Source organism: Hylobates moloch, unplaced genomic scaffold (genome assembly GCF_009828535.3).
Source record: "Hylobates moloch isolate HMO894 unplaced genomic scaffold, HMol_V3 SCAFFOLD_1, whole genome shotgun sequence".
NCBI lineage: Eukaryota > Metazoa > Chordata > Mammalia > Primates > Hylobatidae > Hylobates > Hylobates moloch.
The window spans coordinates 132,508,425-132,524,658 of NW_026652276.1; the positions used below are offsets into that span (position 1 = coordinate 132,508,425).

The 16,234-nt window shown below is 42.6% G+C and overlaps 1 protein-coding gene across 2 annotated transcripts in view; it reads left to right on the top strand.

Annotated features, from left to right (window-relative positions):
• The window catches only part of AOAH (acyloxyacyl hydrolase), a 210,542-nt gene that overhangs the window by 164,232 nt on the left and 30,076 nt on the right, over positions 1–16,234 (top strand). For both annotated transcript variants that reach the window (XM_032758314.2, XM_058445671.1), the window contains 2 exons: positions 11,236–11,272; positions 12,028–12,102. In XM_032758314.2, the coding sequence (XP_032614205.1) occupies positions 11,236–11,272; positions 12,028–12,102 (112 nt within the window). The remainder of the gene's footprint in view (positions 1–11,235; positions 11,273–12,027; positions 12,103–16,234) is intronic.

Consider the following 16,234-nt stretch of genomic DNA (forward strand, 5'->3'; position numbering starts at 1 on the left):
CCACCATGATCTCTATTATGGAACAAAATAGGTTTTGTACCTTTAACTAGCTAACTGAGCTTCTGCTATTGTATTCTTGCCAAAAATTGCATAACCTGAATTTAATCATGAGGAAACATAATACAAACTAAAATTGAGGAACATTTTACCAAAAAAAAAAAAAAAAAGCCAGTATTACTTAAAAGCGTCAAGGTCATGAAAGACAAAGAAAGACTAAGCAATCAGTTTGGATTAAAAGGACACTAAGGAGATGTGATAGCTGAATACAGTATGTGATCCTAAATTAGATCCTAGCCCAGAACACGGTCATTAGTGGAACAGTTAGTGAAATTTAAATAAGGTCTATAGATTAGGCAATAGTATTATACCAGTGTGGATTTCTTGATTGTCCTCATTGTTCTATAATTATTGAAGATGTTCACATTTGGCCAGGCACAGTGGCTCATGCCTGTAATCTCAACACTTTGGGAAGCTGAAGCAGATAGGATTGCATGAGCTCAGGAGTTCAAGACCAGCCTGGGCATAGCGAGACCCCTCTCTACTAAAAATTAAAAAAAAAAAAAAATCAGCCAGGTGTGGTGGCACACACCTGTAGTCCCAGCTACTCAGGAGGCTAAGGTGGAAGGATAACTTGAGGCCCAGAGGTAGAGGCTACAGCAAGCCGTGTTTGCGCCACTGCACCCCAACCTGAGCCACAAAGCGAGACCCTGTCTCAAAAAAAAAAAAAAAAGATGTTTACATATAGATAATCTGGGTGGAGGCATGTATAAATCCTTTGTTCTACTTTTGCAACTTTTTGGAAATCATTTCAAACTGAAAATTTTGAAGTAATTTTTTTAAAAGCCCCAGAAAAGAGTATTGGAAAGAAGCAAAGAAGTCACCTTTGTCAAGCTCAAGCAGGCACTCAGTAAATATCTGGTGAGCCCAACTACTGGGTTAAGTATTTGGTTTCAACCCAAAACATTGAGAGGATAATGACAAAAATTATTTATAACAAAACAATGAGGACATTTCTGTTTGCAGAACCTTGATACAGTGTGGTGACAGCAACAGATGACAGAGACAGGTGACAGAGACAGATTCTGGTACCAATTTTTGAGATGCTTCATATACAAAAGGCAAATGCTTATAGATATACTCAATGCCTAGAGCATCAAAACCTGCTGCTTCTCCTAAGGACAAAATGCATCTCCAAGATACAGTGTTTAATCACTAGAAACTTTTAAAAGAGAAAGAATTCAATATGACATATCTCATTTAGAAAGAAACAAATCACACTTTTATTACTCATGTATTTATTATTTATTATTCCCATTTTTAATACTTTCAAGGTTTTGAAATTTAAAGGCTCATTAAATAATGGAGACATTCTGATTCAAATGGGACTATTTCTTAGGACTTACTCATGCAACTCTTCCTGGCTTACTGTTTCATGCAAACCATCTAGATAGGAGCAAGGCATGACAGTGATTGTAATGTGAAGAGTGTGCGCTTTTGATCCATCTGTTTTGTCAAGATTTTTATCCTGGACTGCTTGAAACAGCACAACTACAGAGGGAAAATTCAGAAGCAAATGCCTTACATGTTTTTAATGTCATTGGCAATGGCCAGGGCTCCTGAAGTCCTAGCAGGATGTCCTTTCAACAGATGTCTTTTGTTTAGGGCTTGAGATAAAGGACATCAGGGAAAGTCATCTGCTGCTTGTATTGATAGCTTGAGTGAGCTGTCGTTTCTCTCAGTTCCAAAGCATCCCGGGATGAGCCTTTTACCTCTGGTCTTCTCTTTCACTTTCCTTCTGCTCATTTTCCACTTGACTTTGCCCCACCACTCCCCTCCTCTCCTTTCTCTCCAATATTGTAATAGGTGCTAGAAGTAGAAAGATGAGAAAGACAAAGCCCCCTCCTTCAAGGAGATCATCACCAAATGGGAAACAAAGACAAAAAGGAAATCATTGTGCTTCTGGAGAAAGGGCAGTGAAATAAAGGCAAGTTGACGCCTCTGGACGTAAGAAGCACTTAACTCTGTCTCTAGAAGTAGGGGAAGACTTTACATACGAGTTAAAATTTGAGCTGAGAGCCCTGAAGAAATAAATAGGAATTCAAAAAGGACAGGGAGATGGTGACTCAGAACTGGGAGGCTCTGAGGGGTAAACATCTTTGAGGAAGAGGGAGAGAGAAGTTGGACATGGCTGAAAGATACTTGTGGGGCTATGTCAGGCTTTGAAACTGGAGGCAGATCACAGCTACTGTGGGAAGGCTATTATTATACATCCTTTTAAAAATCTATGTTTTAGAGAATCATTTAGCTGAAATTCAGAGCCACACTTGTGAATCTGAAAGCATTTACAGTAGTAGAAACACTATCAGAAACTGCCACAACAAACAATTGTTAAGTGCCTATTATTTTGAGCTCAAGGTCAATATAGTAGTCTCAGTGTTTCTGCCTATTGCAAGCAAATATTTTTAGAGAAGAGAAAGAATTTAAATTTCTCATGATGGATTTTTTAATGGATTGCACAAATCATTCTCCTGAAAATACCTCTAAATCATAAAAATAAAAGCAAAATCTGCAACATTTAAAATTCTAATTCGTGTTCAAAAATGTTAATAGATGTATTTTAGGTCAGCGTATGATACGGTATTTTTCAAGAACTTTTCATACTCTTTTTAACAGATCCGGTTTCTGGTTTCAAGTACAATGGAGTAAACATACCCCACCCTGTCTCTCCCACTGAAAATAGCTGTAAAACCTGGACAGAGTGTACGGAATAGCTGGAGCACTCTGGAAAGTAAATAGCAGGCCAAGTGAAGAAGAAAACCAGAATTAGGGTCACCACCACATGAGCAGTGAGGTTAACATTATGCTATCCTCTGGTATCTTCCAACTGGGACTCAAGGCAGCCCAAAACCCAGAAGCAGCACAGAGAGGTCACTTCAAGAAGAAACGCTCTAGTTCTCACTCTAGATCTGGGAAAGTGGTCTCCTGACAGTAACAGCAGAAATAGTGGGGACATACAGGTGCCTAGAATTCCAAGGAGGTTTGAGGGAGACTGCCTCTTCACTGGAATAGTTGTGGTCCCAGGAAGGTGGGGCAAACCCCCATTGCCTTTATTTTATTTTATTTATTTTTTTTATTTTTTTTTTTTGAGATGGAGTTTCACTCTTGTTGCCCAGGCTGGAGTGCAATGGCACGATCTCGGCTAACTGCAACCTCCACCTTCTGGTTTCAAGTGATTCTCCTGCCTCAGCCTCCTGAGTAGCTGGGATTACAGGTGCCTGCCACCATGCCCGGCTAATTTTTGTCTTTTTGGTAGAGATGGGGTTTCACCATGTTGGCCAGGTTGGTCTCGAACTCCTGACTTCGTGATCCGCCTGCCTTGGCCTCCCAAAATGCCGGGATTACAGGTGTGAGCCACCGCGTCTGGCCTGCCTTTTTTCTTATTCTGTTCTCCCATCACTTAGGGTTACCATGAGTGAATTTTTAGGAAGAGCACAGCAGAGTGGAGCACTAAAGCCCCGACTTTCTGGCTACAGGACCAAATTGTGGAGTCCAGGGAACCAGAAAGTACTAGAGAGATCATGGGAAAGGAGGATCTTTGGAAAGCAACTCCGTAAAGGTGTTTCTGAATATGCATTTATGGAGGGATAACGAATGCTGGGGTTATGTGAAACCTTTCTCTTCTTTCAATGCCCTGCACCTTATTTAAAAGAAACTGGATGAATCAGAGTTCAGACTTTAAAGGCCTGCATGGACCCTTTCTTCTCGTCACTGGAGACAGATGGGCTCTCCATTTGGACCATCTTGACAAATAAATAAAATGCTCCTATTCCAAGGTCAAACCTCTTTCATTTCTCCAAACTATGATCGCAGGGATCAGAATATAGACTTCTTAAGGGTAAAGTGCCAGTTCTTGAAATGGTTGCCTTACTTTGCCACATCCCACAGGCTAGGAGCTGTCTATCTTTTCTTACTGCAGTCAGCATTTTGTCTAATGACGGCAGCAGCAGCAACACGGCAAGCAGCTGGGAAGAAGTCTATGTACAGGGGAAGAAGGACAATAGAGACGGGAAGGAGAGAGACACAAAATGTTGATGAGTCTGGCAAAAGGATAACAAAACAACAGCAAAAGGAAATTAAGAAGAAACAGTGACATGGGAATTGCATAAACTAATTACATAATCTGAAAAAACAGGTATCTGAAAAGAAATAGAAATAGTGGAAGGCACAAGAACTTTGGAGCAAAGCTAATTCTAGGCTCCTAGTATGGACACCTACTATAAAAAATAGACATTTGGGTAAAGAAGAACAGACAAGTCCTCACTCCTTGGGTGATTGTGATTGCTTTTTAAAAATTTATCACAGCCAGTTGCCGTTGGTCTCCCATCCTTGTCCTAAGGTGCAAAGGGACCCAGGGATGTGGGCACAGGAAGGGATGCTCATGTGGCATGTCACAACAGGCTTTCATTTTCATTTTCCCCAAGCTCTGTGGGTGCTCTGCACCTCAGATTCCCAGCTGTACCCTAGATAATGAAGAAAATTATTGCTCTGACCTGGTCCTTTAATTATTTTTCCCCACTTATGGCTTGAGCTTTCATTAGTTTTCATTTCTCATTAAGAGAAAAATAAAAGAATGAGAATTAAACATCTCCTGATCTATTATCTCACTGAAAATAAGAAGCCAAGAGTCACGGGACTGGAACTGAATGAAGGGCCCAGACGATGCGTGTGCCACCGCAAGATCCACACAGCGCATGGGGGCTGTGCTCCTTTTCTTCTGTCCTCTGGAGGACAACAGGGAGCACTCACTCCCAGAAAGACTGGAGCCCCTGTACTGAGGACCCAGTGTTATGAAATCTGGCACCTTCCCTGAATAGAGATAATAGGCCTCAAATCACATTGGCTTTTCCTCTTTTTGAGCATTGGGGTTGGATTTTCACTAATCTCTTAAAATTGTTGTCTGGGCGTGGTGGCAGATGCCTGTAATCCCAGCACTTTGGGAGGCCAAGTCAGGTGGATCACCTGAGGTTAGGAGCTCGAGACTAGCCTGGGAAACATGATTAAACCTCATCTCTACTAACAATACAAAAATTAGCCAGGCATGGTGGTGGGTGCTGGTAATCCCAGCTACATGGGAGGCTGAGGCAGGAGAATCCCTTGAACCCGGGAGGTGGAGGTTGCGGTGAGCCAAGATCAGCCACTGCACTCCAGCCTGGGGGACAGAGCGAGACTCCGTCTCAAAAAAAAAAAATGTTCCCAGTGCTCAATTATGTGTCTGCCCCCATAAATACTATTTGGAAGGTATCGAGGCTGTGTCCTGCTCATCTGTTAATTCCTGCTTTATGGCAGTCACGTGCCAGTGTTCAAGAAATGGACAGAGTAGGTAAAGGAACAAATGCACACAAAAATGGACTGATTGGCCGGGCGCGGTGGCTCACGCTTGTAATCCCAGCACTTTGGGAGGCCGAGGCGGGCGGATCACGAGGTCAGGAGATCGAGACCACGGTGAAACCCCGTCTCTACTAAAAATACAAAAAATAAGCCGGGCGTGGTGGCGGGCGCCTGTAGTCCCAGCTACTCGGAGAGGCTGAGGCAGGAGAATGGCGTGAACCCGGGAGGCGGAGCTTGCAGTGAGCCGAGATTGCGCCACTGCACTCCAGCCTGGGCGACAGAGCAAGACTCCGTCTCAAAAAATAAAAATAAAAAAAAGGACTGATTACTCCTAATTTGTATGGCTATGGGCATTTTAATAATTCCTAGGCAGCATTCCCTTTGAGACGTGAAACAAGAAAAGGATGCCCACTCTCATCACTCCTATTCAGCACAGTACTGGAAGCCCTTGCCACAGCAATCAGGCAAAGAAAGATATAAAAAGCATCCAAATAAGAAAAGAAGAAGTCAAACCATCTCTCTTCACTACAATGTGATTCTACACCTAGAAAACCCTAAAGACTGCACCAAAAGGCTCTTGGAACTGATAAACAACTTCAGTAAAGTTTCAGGATACAAAATCAATGTACAAAAATCAGTAAAATGTCTATACATCTATCACGTTCAAGCTGAGAGCCAAATCAAGAACATAGTCCCATTTACAATATCCCAAGAAAAGAAAATACCTAGGAATACATCTAACCAAGGAGGTCAAAGACCTCTACAAGGAGAACTAAAAAACATTGCTGAAAGAAATCTGGATGACACAAAACAAATGGAAAAATATTCCATGCTCATGAATTGGAAGAATAAATATTGTTAAAATGGCGATACTGCCCAAAGCAATCTATAGATTCAATGCTATTCTTATCAAGCTACCAATATCATTTTTCACAGAATTAGAAAAAAACTATTCTAAAATTCATATGGAACCAAAAAAAAGCCTGAATAGCCAAAGCAGTCCTAAGCGAAAAGAACAAAGCTAGAGGCATCACATTATCCAACTTTATACTATAAGGCTACAGTGACCAAAACGCATGGTACTGGTTCAAAAACAGACACATAGACCAATGGAACAGAATAGAGAGCCCAGAAGTAAGATAGCACACCTACAGCCATCTGACCATCAACAAAGTCAACAAAAATTGGCAATAGGGAAAGGACTCCTTGTTCAATAAATGATGTTGGGATAGCTGGCAAGCCATAGGCAGAAGAATAAAATTGGATGCCTTTCACCATATACAAAAATTGACTCAAATGGATTAAAGAATTAAATGTAAGACCTTAAGTATAAGAATCCTAGAAGAAAACCTAGGAAACACCATTCTAGACATTGATCTTGGGAAAAAAATTATGACTAAGTCTTCAAAAGCAATTGCAACAAAAACAAAACTTGACAAGTGGGACCGAATTAAAGAGCTTCTGGACAGCAAAAGAAACCATCAACAGAGTAAACAGACAACCTACAAAATATTCACAAATGATGCATCCAACCAAGGTTGAATATCCAGAATCTGTGAGGAATTTAAACAGTTGAACAAGCAAAAACCAAATAACCCCATTTAAAAAATGGGCAAAAGACATGAACAGATACTTCTCAAAAGAAGACATATAAGCAGCCAACAAGCATATGAAAAAAGACTCAACATCACTAATCATCAGAGAAATGCAAATCAAAACCACAATGAAATACCATCTCACACCAGTCAGAATGGCTATGATTACAAAGTCAGAAAACAACAGAGGCTGACATGGCTGCAGAGAAAAGGGAATGTTTATACGCTACTGGTGGGAATGTAAATCAGTTCAGACACTGTGGAAAGCAGTTTGGAGATTTCTCAAAGAACTTTGAGAACTACCATTTCACCCAGCAATCCCATTACTGGGTACATATCTAAAAGAAAATCAATTATTCCACCAAAAGGGCTTATGTACCCATATGTTCATCACAACACTATTCACAATAGCAAAGACATGGAATCAACCTAGGTGCCTATAACAGTGGATTGAATAAAGAAAATGTGGTGCATAGACACCATGGAATACCACGCAGCCATTAAAAGAACTAAATCATGTCGTCGCTAGCAACATGGAGGCAGCTGGAGGCCATTATCCTAAGCGAATTAATGCAGAAACAGAAAGCCAAATACCATATGTTCTCACTTACAAGTAGGAGCTAAACAATGGATACTCATGGACATAAGGATGGCAAGAATAGGCACAAGACTACTAGAGGTGGGGAGGCAAGGAGGGGAGCAAGGGTTGAAAATGACAGTCAGGGCCGAGGCGGGCGGATCACGAGGTCAGGAGATCGAGACCACGGTGAAATCCCGTCTCTACTAAAAATACAAAAAATTAGCCCGGCGTGGTGGCGGGCACCTGTAGTCCCAGCTACTGGGAGAGGCTGAGGCAGGAGAATGGCATGAACCCGGGAGGCGGAGCTTGCAGTGAGCCGAGATCGCGCCACTGCACTCCAGCCTGAGCGAGACTCCGTCTCAAAGAAAAAGAAAAGAAAATGACAGTCAGAACAGCAATTATTAAAAAGTCAAGAAACAGATGCTGGCGAGGTTGTGGAGAAATAGAAATGCTTTTACACTGTTGGTGGGAATGTAAATTAGTTCAACCGTTGTGGAGGATAGTGTGGTGATTCCTCAAAGATTTAGAACCAGAAATACCATTTGACCCAGCAATCCCATTATGGTTATGTACCCAAGGGGATATAAATCATTCTGTTATAAAGATACATGCATGTGTATGTTCATTGCAGCACTATTCGTGATAGCAAAGAGATGAAATCAACCCAAATACCCATTGATGATAGACTGGATAAAGAAAATGTGGTACACATACACCACGGAATACTATGCAACCATAAAAAAGAATGAGATCATGTTCTTTGCAGGGACATGGATGGAGCTGGAAACTATTATCCTTAGCAAACTAACACAGGAACAGAAAATCAAACATCATATGTTCTCACTTATGATTGGTAGCTGAACAGTGAGAACACGTGGACACAGGAAGGGGAACAACACATGCTGAGGCCTGCTGGGGGAGTGCCAGGGTGGGGAGAGCATTAGGAAAAATAGCTAATGCATGCTTGGCTTAATACCTAGGTGATGGCTTGATAGGTGCAGCAAACCACCATGGCACATATTTACCTATGTAACAAACCTGCACATGTATCCTGGAACTTAAAATAAAATAAAAAATAAAGAAAATTACCTATTGGGTCTGCTATGCTCAGTACCTGGGTGATGGGATCAATTGTCCCCCAAACCTCAGCATTACACAATATACCCAGGTAACAAACCTGCACATGTAGTCCCTGAATCAAAAGTAAAAGTTGAAATTAAAATAATAATAATGATTCCTTGCCTCACTACAAAAAAGAAAGATGATATAGTCAATTGTAAAAAAAATTAAACATAGTATTACAATACAGCCCAGCACTTTCAGTTAGGTATACCATATGCCCAAAACACTTGAAAGCAGGGACTATCCATAGCAGCATTATTCACAACAACCAAAAGGTGGAAACAACCCAAATGGCCATCAGCGAATGAATGGATAAACAAAATGTGTTATGAATGAAGCTTGAGGACATTATGCGGAGTAAAACAAACCAGACCCAAAAGGACAAGTATGACATGAGCCAGCTACATGAGGTGCCTAGAATAGTTAAATGCATAAGGGCAGAAAGTAGGAGGGTGGTTATCAGGGGCTGGAGGGAGTTAGTGGAAAGTTCTTCTTTAATGCATTTTGAGTTTTGGTTTGGAATGATGGAAAAGTTCTGGAGATGGGTGGTGATGATGGTGGCACAACAATGTTAATGAACTGAATGCCACTGAATTGTACACTCAAATGGGATTAAAGGATGAAATGAGGCCAGATGCGGTGGCTCACGCCTGTAATCCCAGCACTTTGGGAGGCCAAGGCAGGCAGATCATGAGGTCAGGAGTTCGAGACCAGCCTGACCAACATGGTGATACCCCATCTCTACTAAAAATACAAAAATTAGCCAAGCATGGTGGCACACGCCTGTAATCCCAGCTGCTCAGGAGGCTGAGGCAGGAGAATCGCCTGAACCCAGGAGGCGGAGGTTGCAGTGAGCTGAGATCGCACTATTGTACTCCAGCCTGGGCAACCGAGAAAGACTCTGTCTCAAAAAAAAAAAAAAAGAAAGAAAGAAAGAAAGAAAGAAATGAAATGAGATGTACATTTTACCATAATAAAATGGAAATAAAGCAATATTTATTTAATGTGCTAACATTCCTGAATCAACCAAGAGAACATCAGTGCTGCCTGTACAGCTTGCCATTAGCTGTATGTGACAAAGAGGCAATCATTACATAGCTACGCAGCTTCAGTGAGACACAGGCCAGCACACCCTTCATGGCTACACACTGCCCTTTATCCCATGTGGAACTGGAAGAACATGCCTGGGTCTGCGGTAAAATGCACTTACCCCCAGGCTTCCAAGGCTGGAAGTTATAAGAGAATCTTCCTATGGAAAGGGGCAACTGGATGGTATTTCTCCAACTCATCCACCGAGTTGCACCACCCACCTGACAATTACTTGCTTATTTCTAGCAGATCTGTCTCTTGGGGACAAAAAGACAGTACACTGGTTTGGGTTCACTGTTTCGCAGCTACAGCCTAGAACAGCACTGTCCACAGGAAGCCAGAGCTCAGCATGGCAGATGGAAGGGACTGGTTTGAACTGCAGTTCTTCAAATGAGTACTTGTGTGGCTTTGGGCAAGCCACTTAAGTGGGCCTCAGTTTCCTCATTTAAAAGTGGGAATACGACAGTAGCTACCTCACACAATTATACCACAGCTTAAATAAGCTGTAAATGTTTAACAGCACCTAGAATAAAATAAGTATTCAACAAATATGATTTTCTTTTTTTTTTTTTTTTGAGACAAGTCTCTCTCTGTCGCCCAGGCGACAGGCTGGAGTGCAGTGGCACAATCTCAGCTCACTGCAACCTCCGCCTCCCAGGTTCAAGCAATTCTCCTGCATCAGCCTCCCAAGTAGCTGGGATTACAGGGGCATGCCACCATGCCTGGCTAATTTTTTTGTATTTTTAGTAGAGACGAGGTTTCGCCATGTTGGCCAGGCTGGTCTCGAACTCCTGACCTCAAGTGATCCACCCACCTCAGCTTCCCAAAGTGCTGGGATTACAGGCGTGAGCCACCACGCCCGGTCTGGATTTTCATATAAGAGATATGTTACAGGTGGTAACAGGGATTGGGGCAGGATGCTTATGCATATCATTACAAGAGTTGAAATATATCAACTCTACAATCTGAACCTTACGTTGGCCAGACAGCCTGCGGGAGCCTCAGGAATGTGCAAGAATATTAGGAGGAGATTAAATGGGGCTCTCCAAGGAGATGGGTAATTCTTGTAACATTCTTTTCATTTTCCTCTAATTCTTCAACTCGTTCTTTAATATTTTCGGTAGTTTGTCTCTTTGGTAGTAGATATATACTCTTTTCTCACATCTACTAGAAGATTTACTCATTTATGCTTAGGAAATGTCTGAAGACCCATGAATCCAAATAAATTTTGGTTTTGTTAATATACTGCTAAATAAACAGAAAAGCCCTTAAGGAGAGTTCCAGGATTAAACACTACAGAAACTGATTGGAAGGAAATTATTTCCATCAATGTGTTGGTCGGAACAACCTTTGACCAAACAGTAATGCTGCTTTCATGTGTTCAGTCAATCAGACTCCCATACTGATAGTGTGAAATTGAACTCACTAACTTTAATTGTTTTCTTAATTTTAATTATTCAGGTGCATCTTCCCGAAACCTGAAGAAATTTATAGAAAGGTAAGTGGAAGATAAGAAGTTGTTTTTAATTTGGTTTCTCATTTTGAATAAGGAAAGAAAACTCTGTTATTACCCCATAATCATTTTTACTGAGCATAAATAGCTTGTTAGTCACTATCCAAACTCAAGGATATCACTCCTTGGGCCAGTGAGCATAGAAAGTGATTAATTTGCATATGTCCTCAAAGAAGGGTAATAAAAATGCATACAAAGTTGGTAAAACTTAGCTCTGACAGACAAAAGGATGATGTCATATTCCTGCTTTATGAATGAGAAAACATTTTTTTGTGTTTATTTGGGGCTTGAAATTCAGAAGCAAGGCTCGAGGTGTCCTGACTGGAAGCCTCAAGAAGACTTTGCCTTTTCAAAGTTGACTATGGGTCCACGGCTGCCAGGATATCCTAAGAACATGGACACAAGTAACCCAATAACTCACCTGTGCTTATTGATGCAATTGCTGTGAAAGATGCCAAGAAGATAGTATTGTGTCTATTTACCCAGGACCTCAATCCATTCTTTTCAATTTTATGCATTTATGTGGCCTTTCTCTAATAGGCAACTGGGATAATGATTATAGAGAATACATGGGAAGTGGGAGTGGTGGTTGGCTGTACTAGAATGAAAGAAAAACAGCAAAAAGGTTTGCCAAGAGGGTAGTCATACCAAGATGGTTTTCAAAGGCCCAGCCTGTGTCACTGGCTACAAAACTAGATTTCCAAGTATCTGGCATTCAGATTCCATCTATGCCTTCTCAGTTTGTCTAGAAACAAGATGTTGGACTATCCTGCCATCGTTGTATATGCCATGGTTGGAAATGATGTCTGCAATGGGTGAGTTATTGAGAAAAAGTATTTTCAAGATTCTTTGGCTCTGGGCTCTTCCCCACCCTCTCCTCACCAACTCCACTCCATTATAGCAGCCTGCTGTTCAACTGAATTTCTCTATCTTAGAAGCACGGCCAGGCACAGGGGCTCACACCTATAATCCCAGCACTTTGGGAGGCTGAGGCAGGCAGATCACCTGAGGTCAGGAGTTTGAGACCAGCCTGGCCAACATGGTGAAACCCTGTCTTTTCTAAAAATACAACAATTATCTGGGCGTGGTGGCATGTGCCTGCAATCAGCTACATGAGAGGCTGAGGCAGCAGAATCACTTGAACCCAGGAGACGGAGGTTGCCATGAGCTGAGATCGTGCCACTGCACTCCAGCCTGAGTGACGGAGCAAGACTCTATCTCAAAAAAAAAAAAAAAAACAAAAGCAAATCCTGGACACATGTGAAATCAACAGTACCAATCTGTGACGCTGAAAGCCTCTTTTGAAAATATCTGCTCCATTAATTATCAACTCTGATGTAACAACAAATGGGTGTGTCCTGATCAGTTATATCACAAGAGATGTGCTACTACTGACTGAGAACCCAAGATTGGGAATTGTGATTTTTTTAATAAAATAAGGCAGAAGCACAGCTACCCCATAAGAACATTGATCTCACTCATATTCTGATCTATTTTACTTCCTCATGTGGAAGAGACAGCTTAGACACACAGACCTACAGCATTTGCAAAGAAACTGCGGATAACTCATGGCCAATCCTATATATGCCCATGGCCCATAGCGAGAAGGTAATTTTGCTAAACTGCTGGTATTGGTAGTAACTTCAAAATGGTGAATTCCTTAGTTCCTATATAACATTTGGGGAGGTTTCTCAAAATCTGTGTACACCCCTAAGAATATGATGCATGTATGAATGCCATCTGTCCTGTGATTGTGGCCAAAAAAAAAAATGGTGAGACAGGATTTAGAGCAACTCCCCAGTAGCAATAGCCACCCACTCGATATTTTAGGAAACAGGAAAGGAAGGCCAAAAGAGGTTCATGATTTGCCCGAGGCAACAGGGTTGATTAATGGCAGAGCTGGACTCCACCCCAACTGTGCTAGAAGTGGGCCATCCTGCTCACTCCTCGTTTGCTTTCCTGTATTTCACTTGCCACGCTTTCCAAGCCTGTGCTGAAAACAAAAATCAATAGTATTAAAGTGTGTTTGCCCACACAGATAAAATTCAGATGGCAAAGGAGATGCAGACATAATCAGTGAAGTGAGCTCAGGGCAGGAGATACCACAATGATCCAGAGACTCTGATATGCCAGATGTCACCTTGGTGCCCTTAGGCTGGTTTACTGCTGTCCCCAGAACCCCAAGTTGGCCAAGGCTACATGCTGGGCACCAAGGTCTGTGAAGAGCCACCTGGGACTTTCCAGTAAACAGCAAACACCCTTTAAGGACTGCCATGAACCAAGAGGTACATCACTCTTTATCATTCCATCCTCCCAGCAGCCCTAAGAGGCAAGGATGATTGTCCCATTTTACAGATGAGGAAACTGATTTGGCAAGGATAAGGAACTTGCCTGTTCTGGTATTGAGCGTCAAAGCTGGGAGCCAAACCAGGTTATCTAACCAAATTCCATTCCCTGTCTATAGTCCACACTGTCTTATTTCCTTTCTTTGACTTATTCACTTTTTTAAATATACAGTGAGCACCACGATGTGCCAAGCACTGTGCCAGGCTCTAGGATACGGATACAATGACAAAGAAGCCACAGCTCCTGACATCAAGGAGCTAATGGAAGGAGAAGCACCATGCTTCAGGCTCTAGCTGCCATCATGAAACAGAACAAAGCTATGGTCAGACCAGCCATTGCTTCCCCAGCCCCCAGAGCATATCCTTCCAGAGAGGAACAGAGAGCAAACTGACTATACTGAATAAAGAACATGTGCAGAAAGAGGCTCTGGCTCCAAAAGCCAAAATCCCCGAAACTGTACTTTTCCAACACAACCTGCTTACCCAGACCCCTCCAGCCCAGTCCTACTTTTCCTTTCCCAAAGAGCTAAAGGGCAGGCAGACATCAGCCAGAGACCTGTGCCAGCCTCTCCCCTGCTGGGGATCTGGGTAGAGAAGCAGCAAGCATTTGGGTGAAAGAACAGAGTTGGCAGTATGGGATGTCCCTGTGGTGCCCACTTTGTGATGTCCTGTGGAGGGGTTAAAAAAATAAAGACAGATGGCAACTATACCTCCCCATCTGCCAGAACGTCAAGGTGGAGTAGATTTCCCAAAATGAGCAAAGGGATTTTATAAAAAGCTCAAGCAGCAAGGAGTTATATAATTAAGTCTGTCCTGGAACAAGTTTTAGGATATCTGCTTGACTTTTTTCTTTTCTTTTTCTATGACAATGCTAGCTCTTACTGAAGTGACACATTTATGTGCTTTCTTCTCAATTCTCTAAACTCATCCAGTTACTCAACAAATACTGGTTAAATGAATGAGGGTCACGATTGGAAGATAGCTTTTAGCATCAAGAAGTCAAAAAGAAAGATCACATGGAGAACCTGGCTTTCTCATTGTAACCCTGCTCAGTTTGATTTAGGCTAACTCAGCTTCCTTTGCGCTTTTCGGATCACTGCCCTTGAGGGCCATGTAATGTGAATGATATGGAAAGAGAAACATTCCTGAAAACAAGGCAGATGTTGGGGAGCTGCAGCAGCAGAACCTTGGGGTGGCAGAGGCAGTGGTGGGAAATGGGAATGGCCTCAGAACATCCAATCATAAAGGCCAGTGACAACTCTTTGCCAACATCCCAGCACAGCATCCCTGAAATGAACATGGTAATTGCTGGAAATTCCATAGAATTATACAAGCATCTAGCACTAGCCCCATAAATGGATATGGTTTCATTTGTTACAGTGGACCATCACGGGACAGATGGCATTCATACAAGCATCATATTCTTAGGAGCATACACAGAAAGTATAAGTTATACATTCTCATCTTATGGAGAGAGCCAGGACCACCCACACAGGGTGTCTGTGCCCGTCTGCCCCCAACCATTGTTTTTCTTCAATGCCAACGCTTCAGGTTATGCCCTGGGCAGTTGACCAGTACTGCGTTAAGAGGAAGTCAGCCCAGGCACTGAAAGGTCGCAGGCCCCAAGGAGCCTGGACTAGTGAGAAACAATCCATGCTATTTATTCAGATGATAGAAAAGCCAGCAGGCAAGGGAATGGAAAGAGCTCCTGCTGCTCGGAGGAATTCTCTCTCCCAGTCTCCTCAGTGAGAGACATGGGTAGCAAAGGGAATGATAAGGAAGTTCCAACCAGCCAGCGTGTTCCAGGCCACACCCACTTTTAAGGGACATTTAATGTATCTCTATGCATGGGGTAATATGGAAGTCCTCATCCCATTCCTAGTCTGTATCAAGATGCCCCTTCTCCCCAGCTACTCAGGAGGCTAAAGTGGGAGGATAGCTTGAGCCCAGGAGTTCAACCCTGCAGTGAGTTATGATCATACCACTGCCCTCCAGCCTGGGTGATAGAGCAAGACCCTGTCTCTATCAAAAAAAAAAAAAAAAAAAATTCTCTTCAAGGGGATTGGATGGGAGCCCAACAATATGATTGCAACTGACTGGCATGAAGAAAAGAGCTAACCCTCTTACCTGGGTGTTTCAAAAACACAAATGCTAGCTGTGAGTGAGGTGTGAGCACTTGATCACTACAGTGATCTGGGCTTTAGCTATGGTTCTAGGAAGTTGGTTTTCTGCACAGGCTGGTCAGTTTCTTCCTTGAGAAGGGATACCTCTCTCTCTGGCACCAGCCAGGTGAAATCTGGCTGGCTTACCTGCCAGGGTAATGAAATGATCAGGCTTATTTTGCCTGATCAGACACAATTCATTAGGGCGGGACAGGCTTCAGAGCCACCCTCAGGAGTGAGGCTCTTCATCTGTTCCGAGCTCGGCCATTTGTTCCTGACATGTGTGAGAGCATGTCAGTGAGTACCAATTTCTCTCTCATTATTTTCCCCAGTGTGGCCACTGTGCCACAGGCTGGTTTTCACATCTTCTCTGTTAGCTGAGCACTCTCAATCTCTCACCTATCCATCTGAGTGTCTGGGGTGAGCTCGCTGGTGTGTGA